Source organism: Quercus robur, chromosome 11 (assembly GCF_932294415.1).
Source record: "Quercus robur chromosome 11, dhQueRobu3.1, whole genome shotgun sequence".
Lineage (NCBI taxonomy): Eukaryota > Viridiplantae > Streptophyta > Magnoliopsida > Fagales > Fagaceae > Quercus > Quercus robur.
The window spans coordinates 55,246,658-55,267,803 of NC_065544.1; the positions used below are offsets into that span (position 1 = coordinate 55,246,658).

Consider the following 21,146-nt stretch of genomic DNA (forward strand, 5'->3'; position numbering starts at 1 on the left):
GATGTTATTTCTATATAATTCCACATAGATATGAGGGTGCCAAACTCCATCTGGACTCCTGAGTCACATGATATTATAAATTGCTGAAGACAATAATAATAATAAACAAAATAGAAAAGAGCATAGATCAATAAAGGATCAGCCTCGTCACAATAATCTTGAAAGTTTGTGACGTGGCATTTTTGTTTCCATGAATTCCATGTCCATTTTTTTTATACCAATATGGAAAATAAGGCCAAAATTGCCAAATGGCCATAAAATCCTAACTATCTAGTTAGTAGTTTCAGTTAGCAAACTATATTATTTACTAGCATCTCGAGTTTAAGAAACTCGATTTTGGCCTATAAATCGAGTCTCAAAGACTCGATTTTTATGGTCTGATGTGGCATTTTTGTCCACTTGGAAATCGACTCTCTAAGTCTCGATTTACAAACCAAAAAAATTTTAAAAAATTTGAACTCTCAACTCACTCTCATACAAGCCAAAATACACAAAAAAAAAAAAAAAAAAAAATTTAAGAAATCAGAAACACAACAATCAGAAGGAGAAAGAATCAGATGGCAACCTGCCCAGAACAAATCAAAGAAGAACACAGAGAAAAAAAAAAAAAACCAGAAACAGAGAGAAGAACCTGGATCGGTGCACGACCTGGCCTGGGTCGCGCACGCCATGCTTGACCTGGCCTGGGTTGCGCACGTCGTGCGCGGCCTGGCCTAGGTCGCGCGCGCTGTGGCTGCACACGGCGATCGGCCCAGCTTGGGTCGCGCACGACGCTTCTTCTTTCTCCGCTTCTGGTTTTTTTTTTTTTTTTTTTTCTCTGGGTTCTTCTTGGCCTAGGACGCTTTCTCTGTTTCTGGTTTTTTTTCTTCTGGGTTCTTCTTGGCCTGGGACGCGCACGGCACTTCTTCCTTCTCTATTTCTTTTTTTTTTTTCTTTTTCTTTTTTTTTCTCTGGGTTCTTCTTGGTTCTTCTTTGAGTTTTATAAGCTTTATAAATCGAGTCTTAGAGACTCGATTTCCATGTAGATGCCATGTGGAAAATGTGCCACATCAGACGTGAACAACTCATAAAAATTGAGTCCCAAAAACTCGATTTATAGCCCCTAAATCGAGTCTCTTAGACTCGAAATGCTAGTAAAAAATATACTTTACAAACTAGAACTACTAACTATATACTTAGATTTTATGGCCATTTGGCCATTTTGGCCGAAAAATAACTAGCATAGGTCATCATGTCGGACTTTGAATCTAGTAACCCGAATTCAAATCTCGGTGGGACCTTACTATATATTTTCTTTATTAAAAAAAAAAAGTATTTGTACAGTAGTTTTAATGTAGTCACACCTAGACACCTATAGTCATTGTAGTTTGAGATTCTAATAGTAATTAAGTTCAACTAATTAACAACATTGACACATTGGATTAACTAAAATGTTATTTATTCAATGCCATTAGATCTTTAATTATCATGGTATCATGTGTTTAAATATTTCTTTTACTCGATTTTTCTTGCATTTGATTATGTAGTACTTTTTTGCTGACAGGCATGAGACTAGTGTTCTTGCTAATTCATGGGTTGCAATTTCTAGCATGGTTAGACAGAGGCCACAACTTTTGCTGTGTTGTGGTTTTGTGTAATTATGTAGTCCCTAGTGAACAACTTAAATTTCTTGATTTATTTAGAATCATTATGGTATGGTTATATGTAGTTATATAGTCCCCTTACATAGACTTCTTGGTTTATTTAGAATCATTATGGAAGTGGTTTTGTATAATTCTAAAGTCCCTGACAAACTTTTAGGCTTATTTAGAATCTTTATGGATATCCATATTCTAGACTCAGTTGAACTTATGATTATGATTGACATGAATGTTTCAATTTATGTTGAATCTTCTATTATATTCTACCTATGTGAAAAAATGTGTTAAAAGCTTGACCCTTCCATCTGCTTTGATTGAAAGAAAAAAAAAATATTTTTAAAGTAGTTTTAATGTAATCACAGCTAAACACCTTGTAGTCATTGTTACTTTAGATTCTTTAGTATGACTAATTAACATCTCTAACACATTAGATTAACTAAAACGTTATTTTCAATGCCATTTAGCTCTTTGATTATCATGGTATTTTGTGTTTAAATATTCCTTTTAATTTATTTTTCTTGTATTTGATTATGTAGTACTTTTTTTTAATTTATTTTTGTTGACAGGAATGAGACTAATTTTATTATTTTGAGAGGTTCACATTTTTAGAGCTGATTCAAACTTACCCACATGGACAAAGAGAAATAGAACTAGTTAAATTGTTCAAATTTAATAGAATTTGGGACAATCTATATTTTTTAATAATAAGATTGGATTAAGAAGAGATACAAACCTATCTTTTTAGAGCTAATCCAAACCTATCTTTTTCAATTCTTAAGTAAGTGTACCGAATTCTCTCAAAAAAAAAAAAGAGTAAGTGCATCAAATAGACTGAAACAAACCGAATTGTATTGAAATGGATACGAGAACATGAACATACAATATTGAAAGTTTCTTTTAATATGCAATATTTGGGCCCCGTTTAATATAGTAATTTAACAACATGTTTTTAATTTTTAAACAATATTACATGCATTTCTATATACTTTTTCACTCATACGTATTTTCAAAAAATACAAACCTAGAGAGAGCATATAACCAACAAATGTATCCAAATATAATTTAACATGTAATGCCTAATTGAAACCTAGTCCTCAACATCTACAAGATCAAGATGAATCTCAAAATTGTTATTCAATTGATGATGCTTTGCCCTTTAAATTGAAGATTTTATATTTACTTATATATTTTAGGGAAGAAACAATAAATCCAAAAAATAATAAAAATACATTTTTATTTAAAAGAAACTTCAACACTACATTGTTTTTCATGAAAATGCATAAAAATGAAACTACAAGTGTTGTTTTCGGTTACAGTGTCAGAGTGAAGAGAGATGAACAAGGGCCACAAGGCAACGGCCTTAAAAGTAGTGCGGTGAAATAATCTTTTTTTATCCCTGTGCAGCATATTATGGTACTGCAAATGTTGATTTCTTCTACTGTATTCGACTATTTTTCTCCTCCCCATCTGTCAAGTAGTCTTTCTTTCTTTCTTTTCTAATATTATAATAAAAAAATAAAAAAAAATAAAAAAACCACTAACGAGATTAAAACCATTTTCTAATTTTCAAATGTTAAATCCCGGTTTTGGCTAATAAGAGTTAGGGCTAATAAAACCATTTTTAAAGCCTAGCTTGTGTTGTATTTACCCATCTTATTCTTCACAAGTCGTAACAAAAATTTACACAAATTGTAACTAAAACCTAAATAAAATAAAAAAGTCAATGAATGTGAAATTATAAAAAAAAAAAAATTATATATATACACTAAATTATAGTTGTGAAATTAAGTAGTAATTAAAAATTTAGTTAATTTTTTATCTAAATATTCACAATAATATTATATATATTAATGTCCAAATCATATTATATATACTATATTGTTGGGTTTTACAAATTGTGATTGTGATAATTAGATACATGACTTAGATGCCATATGTATTTACAATTAAAAAAATACATACTTGTTTGTTTTCTTAAAACTATGGATATTATATTATTTACCCAATTAAAAAAAGTTCAGTACACAACAAACAATAGGACTCATGATACATGCACAATAGATATTTCAATATTGCCCCAATAAAAATAGACAAGAAAAAATTTGAAATAGGTATCATAAAATATTTTCCAATCATTCTCTTAATTGTCCCTAGTCCAATTAACCAAAGCATTACACAATTGAGAATATATTAATATAGACTAACCGCCCTATTATATATTACCATCTTATTTTAGATGAGTAAAAAAATAAGACCCGTAATTTATGATACTGTTTGTCTTTGATAGGAAACTTTATTAATAAGTGTCCAATATAAATTCTTAAAAAGAGAGTTTAGGAATACAATTTGTGTGTGTGGATTTGAAAACTATAATTTTGACAGTATGATTTCCAATTGCATCTCATGAAATAAATCTAAAAGCTACACGGGCCTCAATCAGACCACTGAATTCAAAAGATATCATGAAATCAAGTTTCAACGGTCAAGATGCATCCTCACAAATTATGTCCAATCATATGTGATTATGAACAATTAATTTTCATTGGTGCAATTAACTATTGAAGAAGCAACATTTCCATTGGTCATTCAAGTTTCAAAATTGTGTCATCATGCCTTCCTTTCTGTTAGATTTATGTTAAACAATCTTATGCCAAAAAAATTGTAGGAGAGGAAAATGGAGATACATCGGGCAATTGTTAGGATGGAACAAGATGGCAGTGATGATGGCGTTTTTTAGGTATGTCTTCACAAATTTGGTCTAGTGCAGGCTTTTGAAAACTTGTTTAAGTTCATTTTCAACTGTAAATTTCAAGTTCGCCCCTATAGTATCCAATCAAACCTTGATGAGCTAGTGAAAGGTCTAAATGAACATTGCAAGAAATATGGACTACTTTCCCAGTTTCCCTGGTTTGCTTATTCCCGTTTCCCAATTTGGAAGTCTCCAGTAATCCAACATTACTTTTAAACGTGTTATGTTCCATCCACATGACAATTTACCCATGTCTTTTTCTTTCATCTTTTTAGGATGAAGAGTAATCGATAGCCTTATAACACATGAGGAATATTTGCTAGAAGACTATCTTCAACATAAGTAACAGAAGTGGGCAAAAGCTTTGGATATTAATATTAATTTTAATTATAAGCTTTTTAAAAAGAAAATTCAAATGATAGAATGCCTGAGTTGAACTGCGATTATAAAAGGATAAATAAGGATGGAAAAAAATCAAGACTTATGGCACCTCCCGTCCTTGCAAGTGTCAGATGGAGGGTAAGATCATGGGTTTAACACCCATTAGATGGATGTGTAAGTAGAAAAAATGTATACATATTTACAAAAAATTTCTACATTATTTATACTATTGAATATTTTGTAGTGTGTTATATTGCGTTCCAATTAATTGAAGTGTCTTTGGTTGGCAACTTGAGATGAAGGCAGTCTTATTTTTTAACTTGAAGAGATCTTCTTGGTCAGGCACATAAAGTGAATACCTTTGACATGTGATGCATCTGGTTAAGCAATCATGCATTGCCACTTGATATATATGTGTGTGTGTTCATTTTCAGTACGATAATTGTCGTGCATATACGTTTTGCTACTGCTAAAGGTTGAAAACCCACCGACTATGGATGAACAAGATGTCAGAAATGGATTGACACATAATAAAAGTGAGGATAAGTTAGTAAAAAGCGCCTCTAGTCCGTTTGCAAAAAGTGCCGTCTGCTATTTGCTTGAGCCTTTTAACTTTAAGCCCGTCCCTTCATTTTTAAGGGAATGGTCTGTCTAATGGTTATCTTTGGCATGAATGTTAAGTCAAGTAAAGTCATTCACTGGGTCATGTTTTAAAATTAAAATGATATTCGATGGAATAAAGTTATAAAACGATGTGTATATGGCTATGGATGAGGATGAAAACGTGTCGAAGGAGAGTAAAATATATCGATGTAACAGTTATTATAGCTTGGCACGAGCTATGCTAAGGGCCTAAACTGCGTAATTATCACATAGCCTGTAAGGCTAAGGCTGACTATTTTCAAAGGCTACACGGCATCTAAGCCCAAAGCATCTGTTAGATTTATGTTAAACAATCTTATGCCAAAAAAATTGTAGGAGAGGAAAATGGAGATATATCAGGCAATTGTTAGGACGGAACAAGATGACAGTGATGATGGCGTTCTTTAGGTATGTCTTCATAAATTTGGTCTAGTGTAGGCTTTTGAAAACTTGTTTAAGTTCTTTTTCAACAGTAAATTTCAAGTTCGCCTGATAGTATCCAATCAAACCATGATGATCTAGTGAAAGGTCTAAATGAACATTGCAAGAAATATGGACTACTTTCCCAGTTTTCCTGGTTTGCTTATTACCGTTGCCCAATTAGGAAATCTCCAACAATCCATCATCTATATCTATATCTATATATATATATATATATATATATAAAACCGAAACTTTTTAAGCTCCCACATATTTTCACGTCAGCATAATATTAAAAAAAAAACAAAAAAAACGTAATAAAACTTTTTTAAAACCCAACTCTCCCTTTTGCTTTCACAATCCTATGCCAAAGCCCAAACCGGCTCTCCAAATCCCCGATCTCCACCTTTGACAAACAAAATGCAGACCCTTTTTCTTTCCTCCACCATTTTCCTTCTCCTTCCTTCAAAACAAAAAACAAAATCCCGAAGTTTTCTATTTTCAACTTTTCCGGTCCCAACTCCACCAAACCCGATTCCCATTTTTCAACTTTCAAAGCATTTGATAGAAGAAGAAGAGAAGAAAGGCAGTGGATCTTATTGTCGGCAAAAGAAAATAAAAATAAAGAGAAGATGAAAGAGATGACAGGGAGATGCGAAGGGCACTGTTAGAGAAAAAAAAAATTGATGGAGAATGTCAAAGAAGAGAAGGGAATGACGATAATGAAGAAAGGAAAACAAAAGTTACAGTGAAGAAAAGAAAACAGAAAAAAAAAAAAAAAAAAAAAAAAAAAAAAAAAAAAACAGAAAACCATAAGAGAAGTTCCAGTGAATAAAAGAAAGAGGAGAAAAAAGAAGTAGAAAGAGATGAAAGAGAGTCACAGCTCTGAGATAATAACGTAGGGAGGGGTAGATTTTAGCAAAAGTGAAAAAGGATGCTTCGTAGAAGGTGTGTGATATATAAACACCCTTCTATATTTATTAAATTACAAAAATACCAATTTGCTTTTTTTTTTTTTCCCTTTAAAACTTCCAATTTACATCACTTTTTAGATTTTCTTTTACTGTACATTAGATTAATAATAATAATAATCTAAAAATGATTTATTTTATCTTAGATAATTCCTCAAAATAATAATAATAATAAAAAGCTTCTAAAGAGTCAATCTTCTCCTTCTGGTCATAGTTCGTGAAAGAGCAAACATTTCGGGTCATAACTGTAGGCCTAAGGTGCAGAAAAAACCGGCTAACTTGGAGTGGGGCCTTGATTTTTTTTTTTTTTTTTTTTTTGAGAAGTGGGCTTGATAATATATATGATATTATCATTGCATATTGCATGATAGGCTTGATAGTATACCATTGGGTTTTCATTAGATAAGTTTTATACCATGATCTTATTTTTTATTTTCATATTGGGAAAGTTATCAATAGCTTTCCCGTGCATCGCACGGGTTAGCGACTAGTTACTTTTAAACCTGTTATGTTACATCCACATGACAATTTATGCATGTCTTTTTCTTTCATTTTTTTGAGTATGAAGAGTAATTGATAACCTTATAACACATGAGGAATATTTGCTGGAAGATTATCTTCAACATAAGTAACAGAAGTGGGCAAAAGCTTTGGACTTAAATTGAATATTAATATTAATTTTAATTGTAAGCTTTTTTAAAAGCAAATTCAAATGATAGAATGCTTGAGTTGAAATGTGATTATAAAAAGATAAATAAGGATGTGAAAAAAATCAAGACTTATGGCACCTCTTGCCCCTTCCTAGTGTCAGATGGAGGGAAAGTAGAAAAAATATATACATGTTTACAAAAAATGTATAACAGACTTATGTCATCCTAAAGCTCTCTCATATGAAGGAGGAGAATGATTGGGCAATTTCCAACCTAGGGGAAACTGATATTTGGGTTCTTGAACAATACAACGCAGATAAACATGTAAAGTTTTACAGGATTAAGGTTCCAGACTCTGAAGCTTGTCCGCCACCTTCCTATTTTTCTTCTCCTCTATTCAAACTAAAAAAGAAGAAAGAATAGTTCAGCCCCAAGGAGCTTAGTCCTTTGTCCTTGAAGTTGAAGAAGAAGAAGAAGAAGAAGAAGAAGGGCAAACCAGTTCCATGGCCATCCAAATACTTCGCAGTGTTGGGGAACCATCTCTACGCTGTAGGTGGTGAAATAAAAACCCGCAAAAAGGATGTGTTAGACATCCCCGAAGATTATTCCTATAAAGTACGGTGCCTTTTGGGACTCGGGTGCGGGTGCGGGACTCGGCAATTTTTGAAAAAGGTGGGTGTGGGTGCGGCGGGATTCGGCGATTAAAAAATTATTAAAAATATTTTTAATATATTACTAAGCATGCTTTTTTATGTAATAATAATAGAAAACTCATATTATAATAATAATAATAATAATAGTATAGAAATAATAAGAATAAAATAAATAGATAATAATAAGTAAAAAAAACAGAAAAAGTAGGAGGCTCTCACTTGTAGCTTTCCATTAAAAAAAAAAAAAAAAAAAAGGAAGAAGAAGGAAGATGTGGCTCTCACGTTTGGTCAGAGAGGGACAAAAAACAAAGGAAAGTTTTTGTACTTGTCAAAAAGAGAAACAGTAGTTATGTTACAGAAGACTTCCAGAGAAAAAAAAAAAAAAAAACAGAGAACAACTCAGAAGACGAAGCAAAGAAGAACACGAAGAAGCAAATCAGTCCACCGACAACAATAGCGTAACAATATCCAGTCCAATCCAGAAGGTTTTTTTTTTTTTTTCCCCTTACTGGCCGATTTCCTTTTTCCGGCTGAAACACGTCGATATTCTGCCGATACGATCCGATTCGGCCCGAATCGGCACGAATTCGTCCGGTTCGGAGCGAATCGGCATGCGTGGGAGCCGAATCGGCGTGAGTCGGCGCCGATTTGAACTGCGTTGGCACGACGCGGCACGGACGTGCGGTCTGCGGCGTCCCTCCCGCGTCGCCGCGTCCCGCCACGTCGAACGCGGGTGCGCTAGGTCCGGAGCCGCGTCCGTGCATCCCAAGATTATTCAGAGGATGAGGATGTGGGTTACTCCATGGATATCGAGACAAAGGATGTTTGGATCCTGGACTTCACCTCTCCTCACAAAGGGTGGAAGGCTGGACCACCAATGAATTTCCGTCGATGCGACCCTCAAATGGTTGTCGTCGATGGGAAACCCTTTGTTTTTGGTGGTTTTGTTTCTCACACACTGTAATAATTCTTTCAGCTTTCCAAGCACAGAAACTACACAATATACACTCAGAATGAGGGCATGGCCCATTTATTAGATCATACAATCTAGACAATGTTCAATCATTTTTTTCTGATCATATTACTTGCACAAGACAGATAAGAAACATTTTAATTACAATTCTAAGATTATAGAAAATTCCACCTAAAAAACTATGTATCCAAGAACAACTGTATACAAGGAGAAAGTTGGCTGCCTACCAACAAAAACAAACCAAAAGAAGAGAAGTGAAGGGATTGCACTTGTGCATTTCTGGGGCAGAACCTGAACACTGTTAGGCCATGCTCTGTTTGGAAGAAAGAGGCTCCACCAAATTCCCCTCCATCAGGGGGTGGTAATTTGGCCTTTAAGCCCTTCTTCACTATATTGATCATAGAAAGCTTTCTTTTGGGGTCACTCAACTTACCTTAAAACCTACACATAATAAAATGAGATTAGAAATTGGGATTCCTTAATAAAGAAAAGGACATAACAACAGGGCAATTTTGTAAAGCCTCAATTTGTTTATAATCTAGAATACCCAGATGATAAAATGTAATTTTAATTTCAGGGGTACCAAAAAAGAGCAAGGAAAAACACTCATTTTTATTAGTTATCAAGAAATTACATATAGAAACAATGCCATGCTTGATAAAAATTATTAATTTTTCACTACCTGTCAATCCTAAGCATTTGGCACAAGTGATATAATTCATCACAAACAACAAAGATATACGCAATAATCTAATGATGAATAAGATAGAAAGCTATCCAAAAAAAAAAAAAAGCAGGAGGAGAAAGTGAAAAATTTTAAATCTCTAATATGCTCTTAGGAAGAAAAAGAAGAAGAAAAGAAATCATGAGATGAGCCACAAGTGAGAACCTTGATGCTATTATAACCCAAACTCAGACAATATATCACTTGACCTTACCTCAGAGATAGAATATGGGAAGGAAAGGGTTAGAGAAATGTATTGTCATCCTTATTAGTTCAAAGCATAAATAAAACCATGCATGTTTTAGTGAGGTCAAGGGACTCAACAAAGCATAAAGTTGGAGAAGGAGATTCGTGTGAGTGTCTGGTGGAGGATGGGGAAATCAGGTCAGGTGCTGTGGCTGCGAGAAAGGGATGCAAGAGCTGAGTGGTCTTCTCAAATTACTGAAAGAGAAGAAATAGAAATTTTGTAAAGGATTAATCAAAGTGGAAATACAGATAGAGAGAGAGAGAGAGAGAGCGTATGTGAGAATGTTAAACGTAGACAAAAAAATTAGAGCCTTGTAGAATCTCAACCAAAATCCTCAACCTGGTTCACATTTTTGGATATGAACTTTTCTTTTTCTGTGTACAACTGTACATGCAAAATGAACTTGGGCACAGGTTTGATTGTTATTCCCTTGCCTTGTTGTCTTAGGAATCATAAGTATCTAAGTGTAGCTTTCCATCTACTTCGTTTGTTCGTTTGCTATTTCTGTTCTGTGCACATTGGTCTCTGAATCTGGTAACCCAATTTCAAATCTCGGTGGGACTGTACTATACATTTTCTTATTAAAATAAAGTATTTGTATAGTAGCTTCAATGCAATCCTGGGATGCACGGACGCGGCTCCGAACCCAGCGCACCCGCGTTCAACGCGGCGGGACGGGCTACGCGGGAAGGACGCCACAGACCGCGCGTCCGTGCCGCGTCATGCCACATGGATTTCCCGACGAGCGCCGACGAGCGCCGATTCGGCTCCCACGCACGCCGATTCGCGCCAAACCGGACGAATTCGTGCCGATTCGGCCCGAATCGGATCGTATCGGCAGAATATCGACGTGTTTCGGCCGAAAAAAGGAAATCAGCCGGTAAGGGAAAAAAAAAAAAAAAAAAAAAAAAAAAAAAAAAAAAAAAAAAACCCTTCTGGACTGGACTGGATATTGTTATGCTACTGTTGCCGGTGGACTGATTTGCTTCTTCGTGTTCTTCTTTGCTTCGTCTTCTGAGTTGTTCTCTGTTTTTTTTTTTTTTTTTTATGGAAAGCTACACGTGAGAGCCTCCTACTTTTTCTGTTTTTTTTTACTTATTATTATCTATTTATTTTATTCTTATTATTTCTATACTATTATTATTATTATTATTATTATTATTATTATTATAATATGAGTTTTCTATTTTTATTATATAAAAAAGCATGCTTAGTAATATATTAAAAATATTTTTAATAATTTTTTAATCGCCAAGTCCTGCCGCACCCGCACCCGCACCCATCTTTTTCAAAAATTTCCGAGTCCCGCACCCATACCCGCACCCGCACCCGAGTCCCAAAACGCACCCGTGCTTCATAGATGCAGTCACAGCTAGACACCTTGTAGTCATTGTAGTTTCAGATTCTTATAGTAAGTACAACTACTTAACATCATTGACACATTGGATTAACTAAAATGTTATTTTTTATGCCATTATCTCTTTGATTATCATGGTGTTTTGTGTTTAAATGTTCATTTTTTAATGTTTTTTGTTGACAGGGATGAGATTGGTGTTCTTCTTTTTGCAATGGTTGCAATTTCCAGCTTGGTTAGACGGAGGCCACACTCTTGCTGCTTGTGGTTTGTGCAATTATGTAATCTCTAATGAACAACGAAATATGTTTTTAAGTAGGTATATGGTCCCTACATAGACTTCTTGGTTTGTTTGGATTGTTTAAAATAGGAAGTTTCTTAAAAGTGATTGGTTAAATTTGTTTACGTTTACAGTTTCATGACTTGTGTTTCAAAATGTTGAAAAGTTAAAAGCATCTTTGTTTCTTTACTTAAATCACTTTGCTATCAGAAAATCTAGTTCTGGTTGACTAGGACTAGTAGAATTGCTGATTGGATGCAGGTATTCTATCACTACTGTGTCTTACCAAATTTGCCTCTAACCATATGAGAAGCCAAAGGCAAATTAAACCGCACTAGCCACATTGTCTCATCAACCACCCCAGACCATTGAATAGAAAGAACAAGTAAAAAAGACACTAGGCTTGAACAAAAATTATGATTCCCTTTTAGCAGTAACTAAGGTCGAAAGAATTCAAAACTTTGAACTCCCACAGCTAAAGAGAACAAATCTCATTGAAAGTAGAGTTTACCTCACTGTCTGGGCAACGACATTGGATCCAATTCGGCAAAGAAGCAATCCCAAGCCAACCTGCATCAATCAAGGTTGAATAACCCACTTAGCCTATAGCAGTGACAATATAGCAAGAAGAAACAATACTAGAAAGACCAAGCTTGTTAGAATAATAATGGTTCAATGATGAAAATAACATTTTTTCTTTTCTAACCAAATTTTTTTTCTTTCTATTTATTAAATTTTTTGAGACAAATGACAATTTATGATATATAGTATTAAAAAAAAAAAAGTAGATATTGAATTCACATTTTGTCTCCACTCCAACTCATTTTATCTATTTATTTTATGGATACAATAGGATTTGATATCTATGACACCCCTCAATGATAAAGATTACTAGTTATCGTATAAAGACACTAATAGTTTTTTTTTTTTTGAAAAATATTTTTATTTTATTTTATTTTAATGTAAGTGATTGATTACCATTCATCTTACTACACCTATAAATTTATTTATTTTTAATGTAAGCCAATTACTTCAAGTAAATGAAGTCCCTACTCTACTTCCCAAAAGATACTGAAATTCCATGTGTTAGGCCAAGGACAATTTATCAAAGCTCATTATACCATCAGACCATGTGCCATCAGATTATACTTTTTTTTTTCCCTTGAAATTAAACTATTGCCTCTAAGTCGAACTAGATGGTGCTAATAAAGATGAAGTTAAAGAGAGAAAGATTGAGATAAACAAGCTACAAGTTGCAAGAGAGTAAGATATTGGGGGGTGTTTGGTTACGAAGGAAGTCTTTGAGCTTTGTGTTTCTGTCAACAGAAATTCAAATTCCAAGTATTTTTTATTAGTGTATTGCTATGATGGGCTTCCTGTGATAGGTCCGTCATATAATTTAGAGAAGAAAAAAGAGAAAAACCAAAAAAAAAAAAAAAAAAAAAAAATCCTCTGCCAGGATTTGAACCCGGATTCTTAATTACTAGAGAATTGCCAATGTGTTACAACAGAACAAATGATATGTCATATATTTATATTCTTATATGTTTATTAAATAAAACTAATTTTTACTCATAAACTAGGGAATTAGCTTAGCTCAATGTCAATGAAAGGTTCTTTTAATTTAGAACATTATCATTGATTCAACTCACCACTAGGATTTTTTTTTTTTTCTTATCAAAAAAAAAAAAAAAAATCACCACTAGGATAATAATAGGCTACTAGTTTATCACAGGAGGATAGGGTTTTATTTATTTATTTATTTTTAATATGTGTGATCGTACCTTTCTCTTTTCCTTTTCAAAATGATCATTCTATCTATTAACAGAAAAGGGAAAAAAATTATGCATTCTTTTGGAACTTAACAGCTAAATCAATCAAAAAAGATAGATAAAATGGCCTTCTTGAAATACAACTTAATTGTCTTCCCTTAAAAGAATCTATGATGTGAGATGGTGAGTCTCTCTCTCTCTCTCTCTCTCTCTCTCTCTCACAAGAGAGAAACCCACTGTCTCCCTCTTTTCATTGAAATTTTAGAAATAGAGAGAATCTCTCCTTGGCTTTGCTATAAGCACTGCTCCAACATGAGCATTTCTCTGTCCTATCAAAAGGTTGTCCTACCCCTCTTTTTTGTATTTCTTCACCCTTTGTGGCAGTTTTTACCGTCCCTTGTGTGGATCTTAAGCTAGCCTTGTGGGGTTTTCTCTCTCTCATTGGTGGTGGTCCAGATCTTCCTAGAAACGGTTTGGATCTAAGCTCTTTACACCAAAATGTTTGGATCTAAAGATTGGAGTTTTAGCATCGGATGGATTCCTCCTATGGCCACCGAGCTTTGTTCTCTTCCAACATATACTGTTATTGTATTTTCTTTCCCCGTATTTTGATTTTAGCAAAAAAATTTCTGTAGTTTATCTAAAAAGAGAGAAAAGATAAATCTATGACACGATTCCTTGTTGGCCTTAAAAAAATGTCAACTTTGCAAAGTAGCATAAAAATTGTATTCAATTTAAAATTTCCAATTATATCAAAATGCTATTAAGGCAATCAAATTCGACAATGGTGTACCAAAAATTGGCACACCACTAGATCAACCTTTGAAAAAGTACTTAAGTTTTATATATCCAATATTAAACATATAGTTGTTTTGAAGAAGTGGGTTAGTGGGAGAGTATTCCTATTTTGTAGGTAATATTTTAGTGCAAGCTAGACATGTATTTTTACTAGACTATTTATTATTTTTGTCTCTACTTAAACCTAGGGGTGTAGGGGTATTTTGGAACAAAAAAAAAATCTGGTCCAAACATAGGAATCCCCTTAAATAGTAGTATAGATAATATATTCACTATAATAAAATAATATATTATCTACAATAAACAACAATCATAGCCACTGCTGCCACCACTATCACTGTTACTGCTGCCGCTGCCACTACAACCGCCACCACCACCACAACCACCACCATCAAAAAATTTATTTTTTTTCTCACCAATATTAGATAGTAAGAACCAACCACATAAAATTTATTAAGAAAATATTGTGGTAATATTTCTTAATTTTAATTTCTTATTATTCTTTATTTTATTTTTCCCTTTATCTTATTTGGTTTCATCCACATACACGTTTCTTTCTTTCTTTTTTCTTTCTTTTTTCCTTTTTTTTCTCCTCCACACACGTATACTCCTCTTAACTCTCCTCCACACGCATATAGTTTCTTATCTTCACTCTATCTTCACTTGCATTTTTGTTTTTCTACTTCAGCTCTCTCTCTCTCTCTCTCTCTCTCACATAGAGATCGGCGGCTCAGATTTGCTGGGTTTTTTCTCACACACATGGGTTTTTTTCTTTGTTTCTTTCTCTTTCTTTCTTTGTCTCTCTCTCACTCTCAGATGGGTCAGATTTGGTCTTATTTTTTCTTTTCTTTTTTTATTGTTATGATTTGATTAGTTTTAAGATTGTGATTTCAGTTTGTATTTTGATTGTGATTGAGTTTAAATAGAGATATTTGAGAGAAAAAAGATCTGAAATGGATGAGTGAAGGAGGAAAGAAAAAAAAATAAAACAGAGAAGAGAGATCGATGAGGTTGGTGTTGGGTAGGCTAGATCGGCGAGTGAGGCAAGGTGGAGGAAGAGAAAAAATTTGAGTGCTAGACACGAAGTGTGGAGAAGTGAAGAGTGAGGAGAGAGGAGCAACGGGCAGAAGTGAGAAAGGAGGGGAAAAAAAAATATTCGGACTAATATGAATGCAACATAAAATAATACATATATTATCAATCACTCAGATGAGTGATGATATTTAAGTGATGAGTAAATATTTTTTTTCACCCAAACAAACCCTTACTTAAAAAAAAAAAAAAAAAAAAAAAAAAAAAAAAACTATATCAAACTTGGGTATGATGTATTGTACATTCAAATTATGTATTCAAAATAACTTACCAAACATTATCAATTGTGAAAAAAAAAATTATTTATTTAATTTTTTTTTAAATTTGGGATTTGAATATAGAATAAAAGAAATGACACCACTTTTTGCAACCAAACAGACCTTACACCTCTTGCATCTAGTATATACCGACGAAAAGTATATTTTTCCCAAATAATGGGCTTGGGTATGATATTTTCACATTTAAACCAGGAATTTTTTTCCCTCATGGTCCAGTTCTATCATGAGTAAGTTTGGCTTTTGCATATTTATGGTAGCTTATTTACATTGTGTTTATTAAAAAAAAATGTAATTTCTGGTAATTTTTATATTAAATATGTTACAAAAGAATAAAAAAATTTATTTAAACAACCTAAAAGTATTAAAATAAAAAAAGCTAAGACAAGTGTGTGTGTGTATATATATATATATGAGAGGATTTCCTTCTTTGGACTGGGCTTTTATGTTGTTTAAAAATTATCTTAAACCTTAGGTTTAATAGGAGAAAAACTTGAGAACAACCTTGTAAAAATATATTTCTAATTTCACTTAAAATGCCTACAAAATAAGACACTTTCCTATTAATCCATATTTTTAAAACAAACTTATCCAAAAAAAAATTTTAAAGAAATATTATGACACTAAATAAATAAAAAGCCTCACGATGAGGCGTGTGTGTATATATACTTACACATTTAAAAAAATATATATTTATTATTTTTTTATGAGACCAAATATTAACATTGCTTTTACATTAATAGTAACTTCTATCCTTATTAACTGTTGATTCTCAAAAAAAATATCCTTATTAACTATAAGCTTTTGGTAAGAGTTTTATAGCTCAAGTGCTCAACTGTTAAGGATAAGATAAGCCACGGCTCTAAAATACAAATTCGAACTGACAATTCTAACTTCACTTTAACAGTTTAACTGATACTTTTTAAGATTCAAATCCCGTGCTCCCAATTATCAAAATATAGCAAGCTTTCTGTTTATAGCAGCTTCCATCCACACACCTGTTAACAAATGCCGTACTAGGTAATGACCTCTGTGTGTCAGTTTAGCTTTTGTTTATGTGGTAAGGCTATCATCTTAAGCCACGTCCCAACATGGCAACTTATTTCTGAGTATTTTTTGGACCACTCTTTGCACATACATAGTAATATAAATTACAAGAACACAGATTTATTGAAACCAAAGTAGACCCCAAAAGAAAATGGATAAAAATATGGGGGATATAGAGAACAGGTTGGGCACATTAACACCATGAATGCTGGAATGGAAGAGGAGACACAGTGCGAGTGGAATTGGAGAGACTCTGCTTTCTTTGGTTTTCTTTTCATAATCATTTTTCTCATAAGTTTGCCATCAATTTTGAGAGTGTCTAAAAAAGCAGAGAATAGGGGAGTGGAGGATCAACCATGGCACTTTCACTTTGAGGAACGTTTCCCATTGGGGTTTCATCTATTTCAAGGAAAACTTGACACCCAGAGTTTTGGTGTCCATCATTCTCATTGTCCTCCTTGGTTTGGTAACTTGCTTGATTTTCGCTAGGCAAAGAAAGAAGCAAATGAAGGCTGCCCTTCTCAAAGAGGGTGTTGTACATGAATCCGGTCATCTTCCTTTAGCACAATAATTAGCTTATGCATACGATATGTATTGTTTCTCTTGTAAATATGCAAGCTCCACACTGTGTTGGTTTAATAAGTCGTAAGAATGATGGTACCCGTGAATCTCATTTGTGGTTTCATGCAAAAAACTTACCATTACGTGAGAGGGTGATGTGTTTGGGATAAAGTTGGTATTTTATTTTCTTGGCGCGAGGTTGGAGGGGGCTTTATTATCACCCCTTTATCACTCACAACTCATCACGTGAGCGAGTTATGGCACAAGTTGTACCATTTTATGTGACACTAACACAACTTAACTGTCTAGGGCAAGGCAAAGGAAAACTTTGAATTAATAATAAGAGGAAGACATTTCTTTTATTTATGTGTACTGCCTCTCATAAAGTTCTTTTACTTTTTTTTCCCCAAGAGGATGGTGTGCATTTAGAATTTATTGTTTTTGTACTATTTTATATTATGGTTTAACTCTAGTCCAATGTTTAGTGCATTGAACCCAGTAGGATACTATCATGTGTCCAGATATTGCCACGTGGTAACTTACCATCAAGTCCAGTGCGTAGAAAGAACTGGACCTAAGCCTCTCCCTTTATATCATGAGTTGTGGAAATTTGTATGATTCTTTTATAAAAATGTTTTCTTTTATTATTAGTAAGCTATAAGCGTCTTAATATAGGATTTAACATACTTGACAAGCTTGTAAACAAATCTCCATATATGTTTTTTTGCCATATTTCAGTTTTGATTTTGGTAATTATATATAAGTCAAAGTGCCAAACCAACTTATTTCTAAGACAATTTTAGATCACTGTTAAGAGCAACCATAAACCAATTTCACATAGTTAGATACAATTTGTGAAATTGTAAATTAGCCGATGGCAGCTGTGGTATTTACCTAGGGAAAAATATAAAAAGTGATAAGTCGGCCAATGACCAATTTTTTAAAATAGTTATGCAAAAGTTGAGGGAGGAGGATTTTGAAATTTAAACCCGACTTCTCGACCCATTGGAATACCAAGAAGTATTAACTAAGTTACAAGACTCCTAATTGCTAAGAACCATTTAGAATAGAGGAATGGAAGGACCATAGATGTGGAAAGCATGCTTTCATTTTCAGTTGGTGTTTGTACTATCATTTGAATCATTTTTTACTGTTTAGTGTTTAGTTGGACTTTAAGTTAAGAAAATTTAAAAAACGCATCATTTTTATTACAAAGAGTTTACAAATTGACGTATGCCAATGCTTATGGATGTGAGTAAAAGAGGATGTTATAAATGCATTATTAATTACCACCCACCCAGCAATAAGAAAATTAACATGGCCTAGGAGACCATTTCAACCCAAATATTGGCATAGCTAGTTTGGTCTTGCCCCAGACTTACATTGTATATGAAGCTCCTCCCAAAATCACCATTTTAGGATGAAAGGAAATTCTTCATTCACAAAGCATTACATGATGTAGGGGCAGGTTTTGGTTCCTAAGCCAGAAAGGTAGAAGGATTCAGGCTCAAAGAGTTCAACACAATGAATTTTTTAGAGAGTGGGCTGAAAACTAGGTTTCAATGGATTGGACTATGCTTACAATGGACTAAAGACGGTAAGAAAGCAAGGAGAAACAAAGAAAAAACAAGTTTTTCTTTTGCAAAGAAATTCTTCCTCAGCAAAGTCCAAGGAAAGTAATTCCTGAACATATTACTCTAAGACTTGATTACAATTTCAGTTCTTTGTGCTACAATGTTTTTTCTACAGATCCTCAGATGAACCTCTCCCTTCAGTAGAGGATCTCTTACATTATATAGCCTCTTTTAGCTAATCTTGGCCCTCCATTTGTTGATTATGCAGGCCACTACTTAAATGCTTATCCCATTAGATGCCTTCCCAAATCTTTTGTAAATTGTGGCAATGAAGACAACACTGTTCAATGGGTCTTCTCCACATAAATGATGTTAGAGGGTTTGGTGAGATGCATTAAATGTGGTAGCAACTTCCATCCCTCCAGTCACGTCAAGACCAATCTCCTCTTTGAAGCTCTTTTTCTACAATGTGACCTCCTTTGGTAAAGTGCCATTGACGTGGCCATGTCTCGCCCCTCCGACCTTACCGTCCGAGGGTATGATGGTCTCCTCGAAATTGCATTGGCCTCCTCGGCCTTGGGTATGACACGTGGCATTATTACATTACCAAATTTCTATACCCCACCCGTGCAATTTAGAAGTTTAGGAAACACTTTTGCACATTAATGTATATATACAGACACGACAGGTTTAGCACCACATGATTGCCAGGAACTACGGAATTGAGTCAATTGACAACTAGCTTGTGTATGATATTGTGAGAAGATATGAGATAAAACTATCCATCAAATAAATGATGACTAATTCAGAAAAGTTGGAGCCTGAAAATTTCAAGATAATCAAATATATCAATAACTATCTTATCTATAAAATTATTAAAATTTTAATTTTATATAATTTAAAATTATACACAAAAAATAAGTTTATAAATTAAATGATAAATATCTTATTTATACTAATTTGGTGTGTGTGTTAAGAAGAACGATAACACATTTAATTTAATGGTAAAATATTTAAAATATTAATTTAATATAAGAGGTTATTAAGTGATGATAAAAGACTTAATCTTGTCCCATAAATTTATCTATGCATGGACAAGTGCTGAAGTCTGTGGCAAACCTATATATGCTGAAGCTAAAGTTGAACTTTTAGTTGTCTCATCTGCACATAATCTGGGGTTGGACAACATTACTCAAAACAATGCTCTTATGTCATAAAGCCCATTAAGAATTCTTCAATCACCCCCACACTGGGCCATCTCTTTCATTTTTGCCGATACAAACCAGTTATCTTTGCTCTTTTCACTTTTGCTCCTGTTGTTAAGCAAGCCAATTGTGCTACCATGGCCTAGCTGCCTGAGCACCTTTTTGTAATGTATTTGGAGCCTTTCCCATCTCCAATGTAATCTTTCTGCCCAAATCTTGGAGGTAGAGATGGCAGATGCATGGACCGGCCTTGAATAGCCAACCAAAAAAAAAAACAAGTGATTGGCTCTTGTATTCACCACCATTGATCAACAATTTTTTTTTCTCAGTTAGTTTAACTAGTAAAGTTTCTGATGGTTGAATAAAAGATTTGAGGTTCAATCTTCATTTACACCAAAAATTGATTAATGTTTTGGTTTGATGATAAAGAGCAAAATCATCAGAATCATATACCATAGATTGAAACTCTATAAACAAAAAAAACAAGAGTTTTATTTTTTATTTTTTATGAGACCAAATGTTAACATTGTTTTAGATTAATAGCAGCTTCTATCTTTATTGATAGTAAGCTTTTGTTATTATTAGTTTTATAACTCAACTAATACTTCTTAATGATCAAATTCCACACTCCCAATTATCAAAATATAGTAAGCTTCCTGTTTATTAAGGGGGCAAAGAAAAGGTGAGATTTTGGATATGGCAGCTTCCATCCACACGCTTGTTAACAAATGCCGTATTAGGTAATGGTTTTCAGGGCCGGCCCTAGGCCTAGGCCAATTAGGCCATTGCCTAGGCCCCCTAGTAGAGAAAGGCCCCAAATTTGGGGGGCAAATATTGTTTTAAAAAAAAAAATAATTAAGTGTCTATCTGGGGCAAATATTGTCTTACATTTTTTTTTTTTCACTATTGAGAAGGCCCAAAGAATTAAGTGTCTGGGTGCTTATTAAAGTTTCAGCTTATTTTAGAATTTGGTTTCTTTTTGGTACTATTTATGGGTTTTGTTGCATTTTTTCGTACTATTTATGAGCCTTATTGCGCTTTTTGTTACTATTCATAGATCCTATTGTGCTTTCTGGTATTATTTATGGGTTCCATTTTACTATTTAACTAGCTTTTAACCTTTTTTTTTATCTACATT

General features: G+C 33.6%; 1 protein-coding gene across 1 annotated transcript in view; it reads left to right on the top strand.

The window, feature by feature from the left end:
• The first annotated feature begins 7,679 nt into the window (after nucleotides 1-7,679).
• The window catches only part of LOC126705799 (uncharacterized), a 29,138-nt gene continuing 15,671 nt past the window's right edge, over nucleotides 7,680-21,146 (top strand). The window contains exon 1 of the mRNA XM_050405010.1: nucleotides 7,680-7,826. Coding sequence (XP_050260967.1) covers nucleotides 7,694-7,826 — 133 coding nt within the window. The 5' untranslated portion in view covers nucleotides 7,680-7,693. The remainder of the gene's footprint in view (nucleotides 7,827-21,146) is intronic.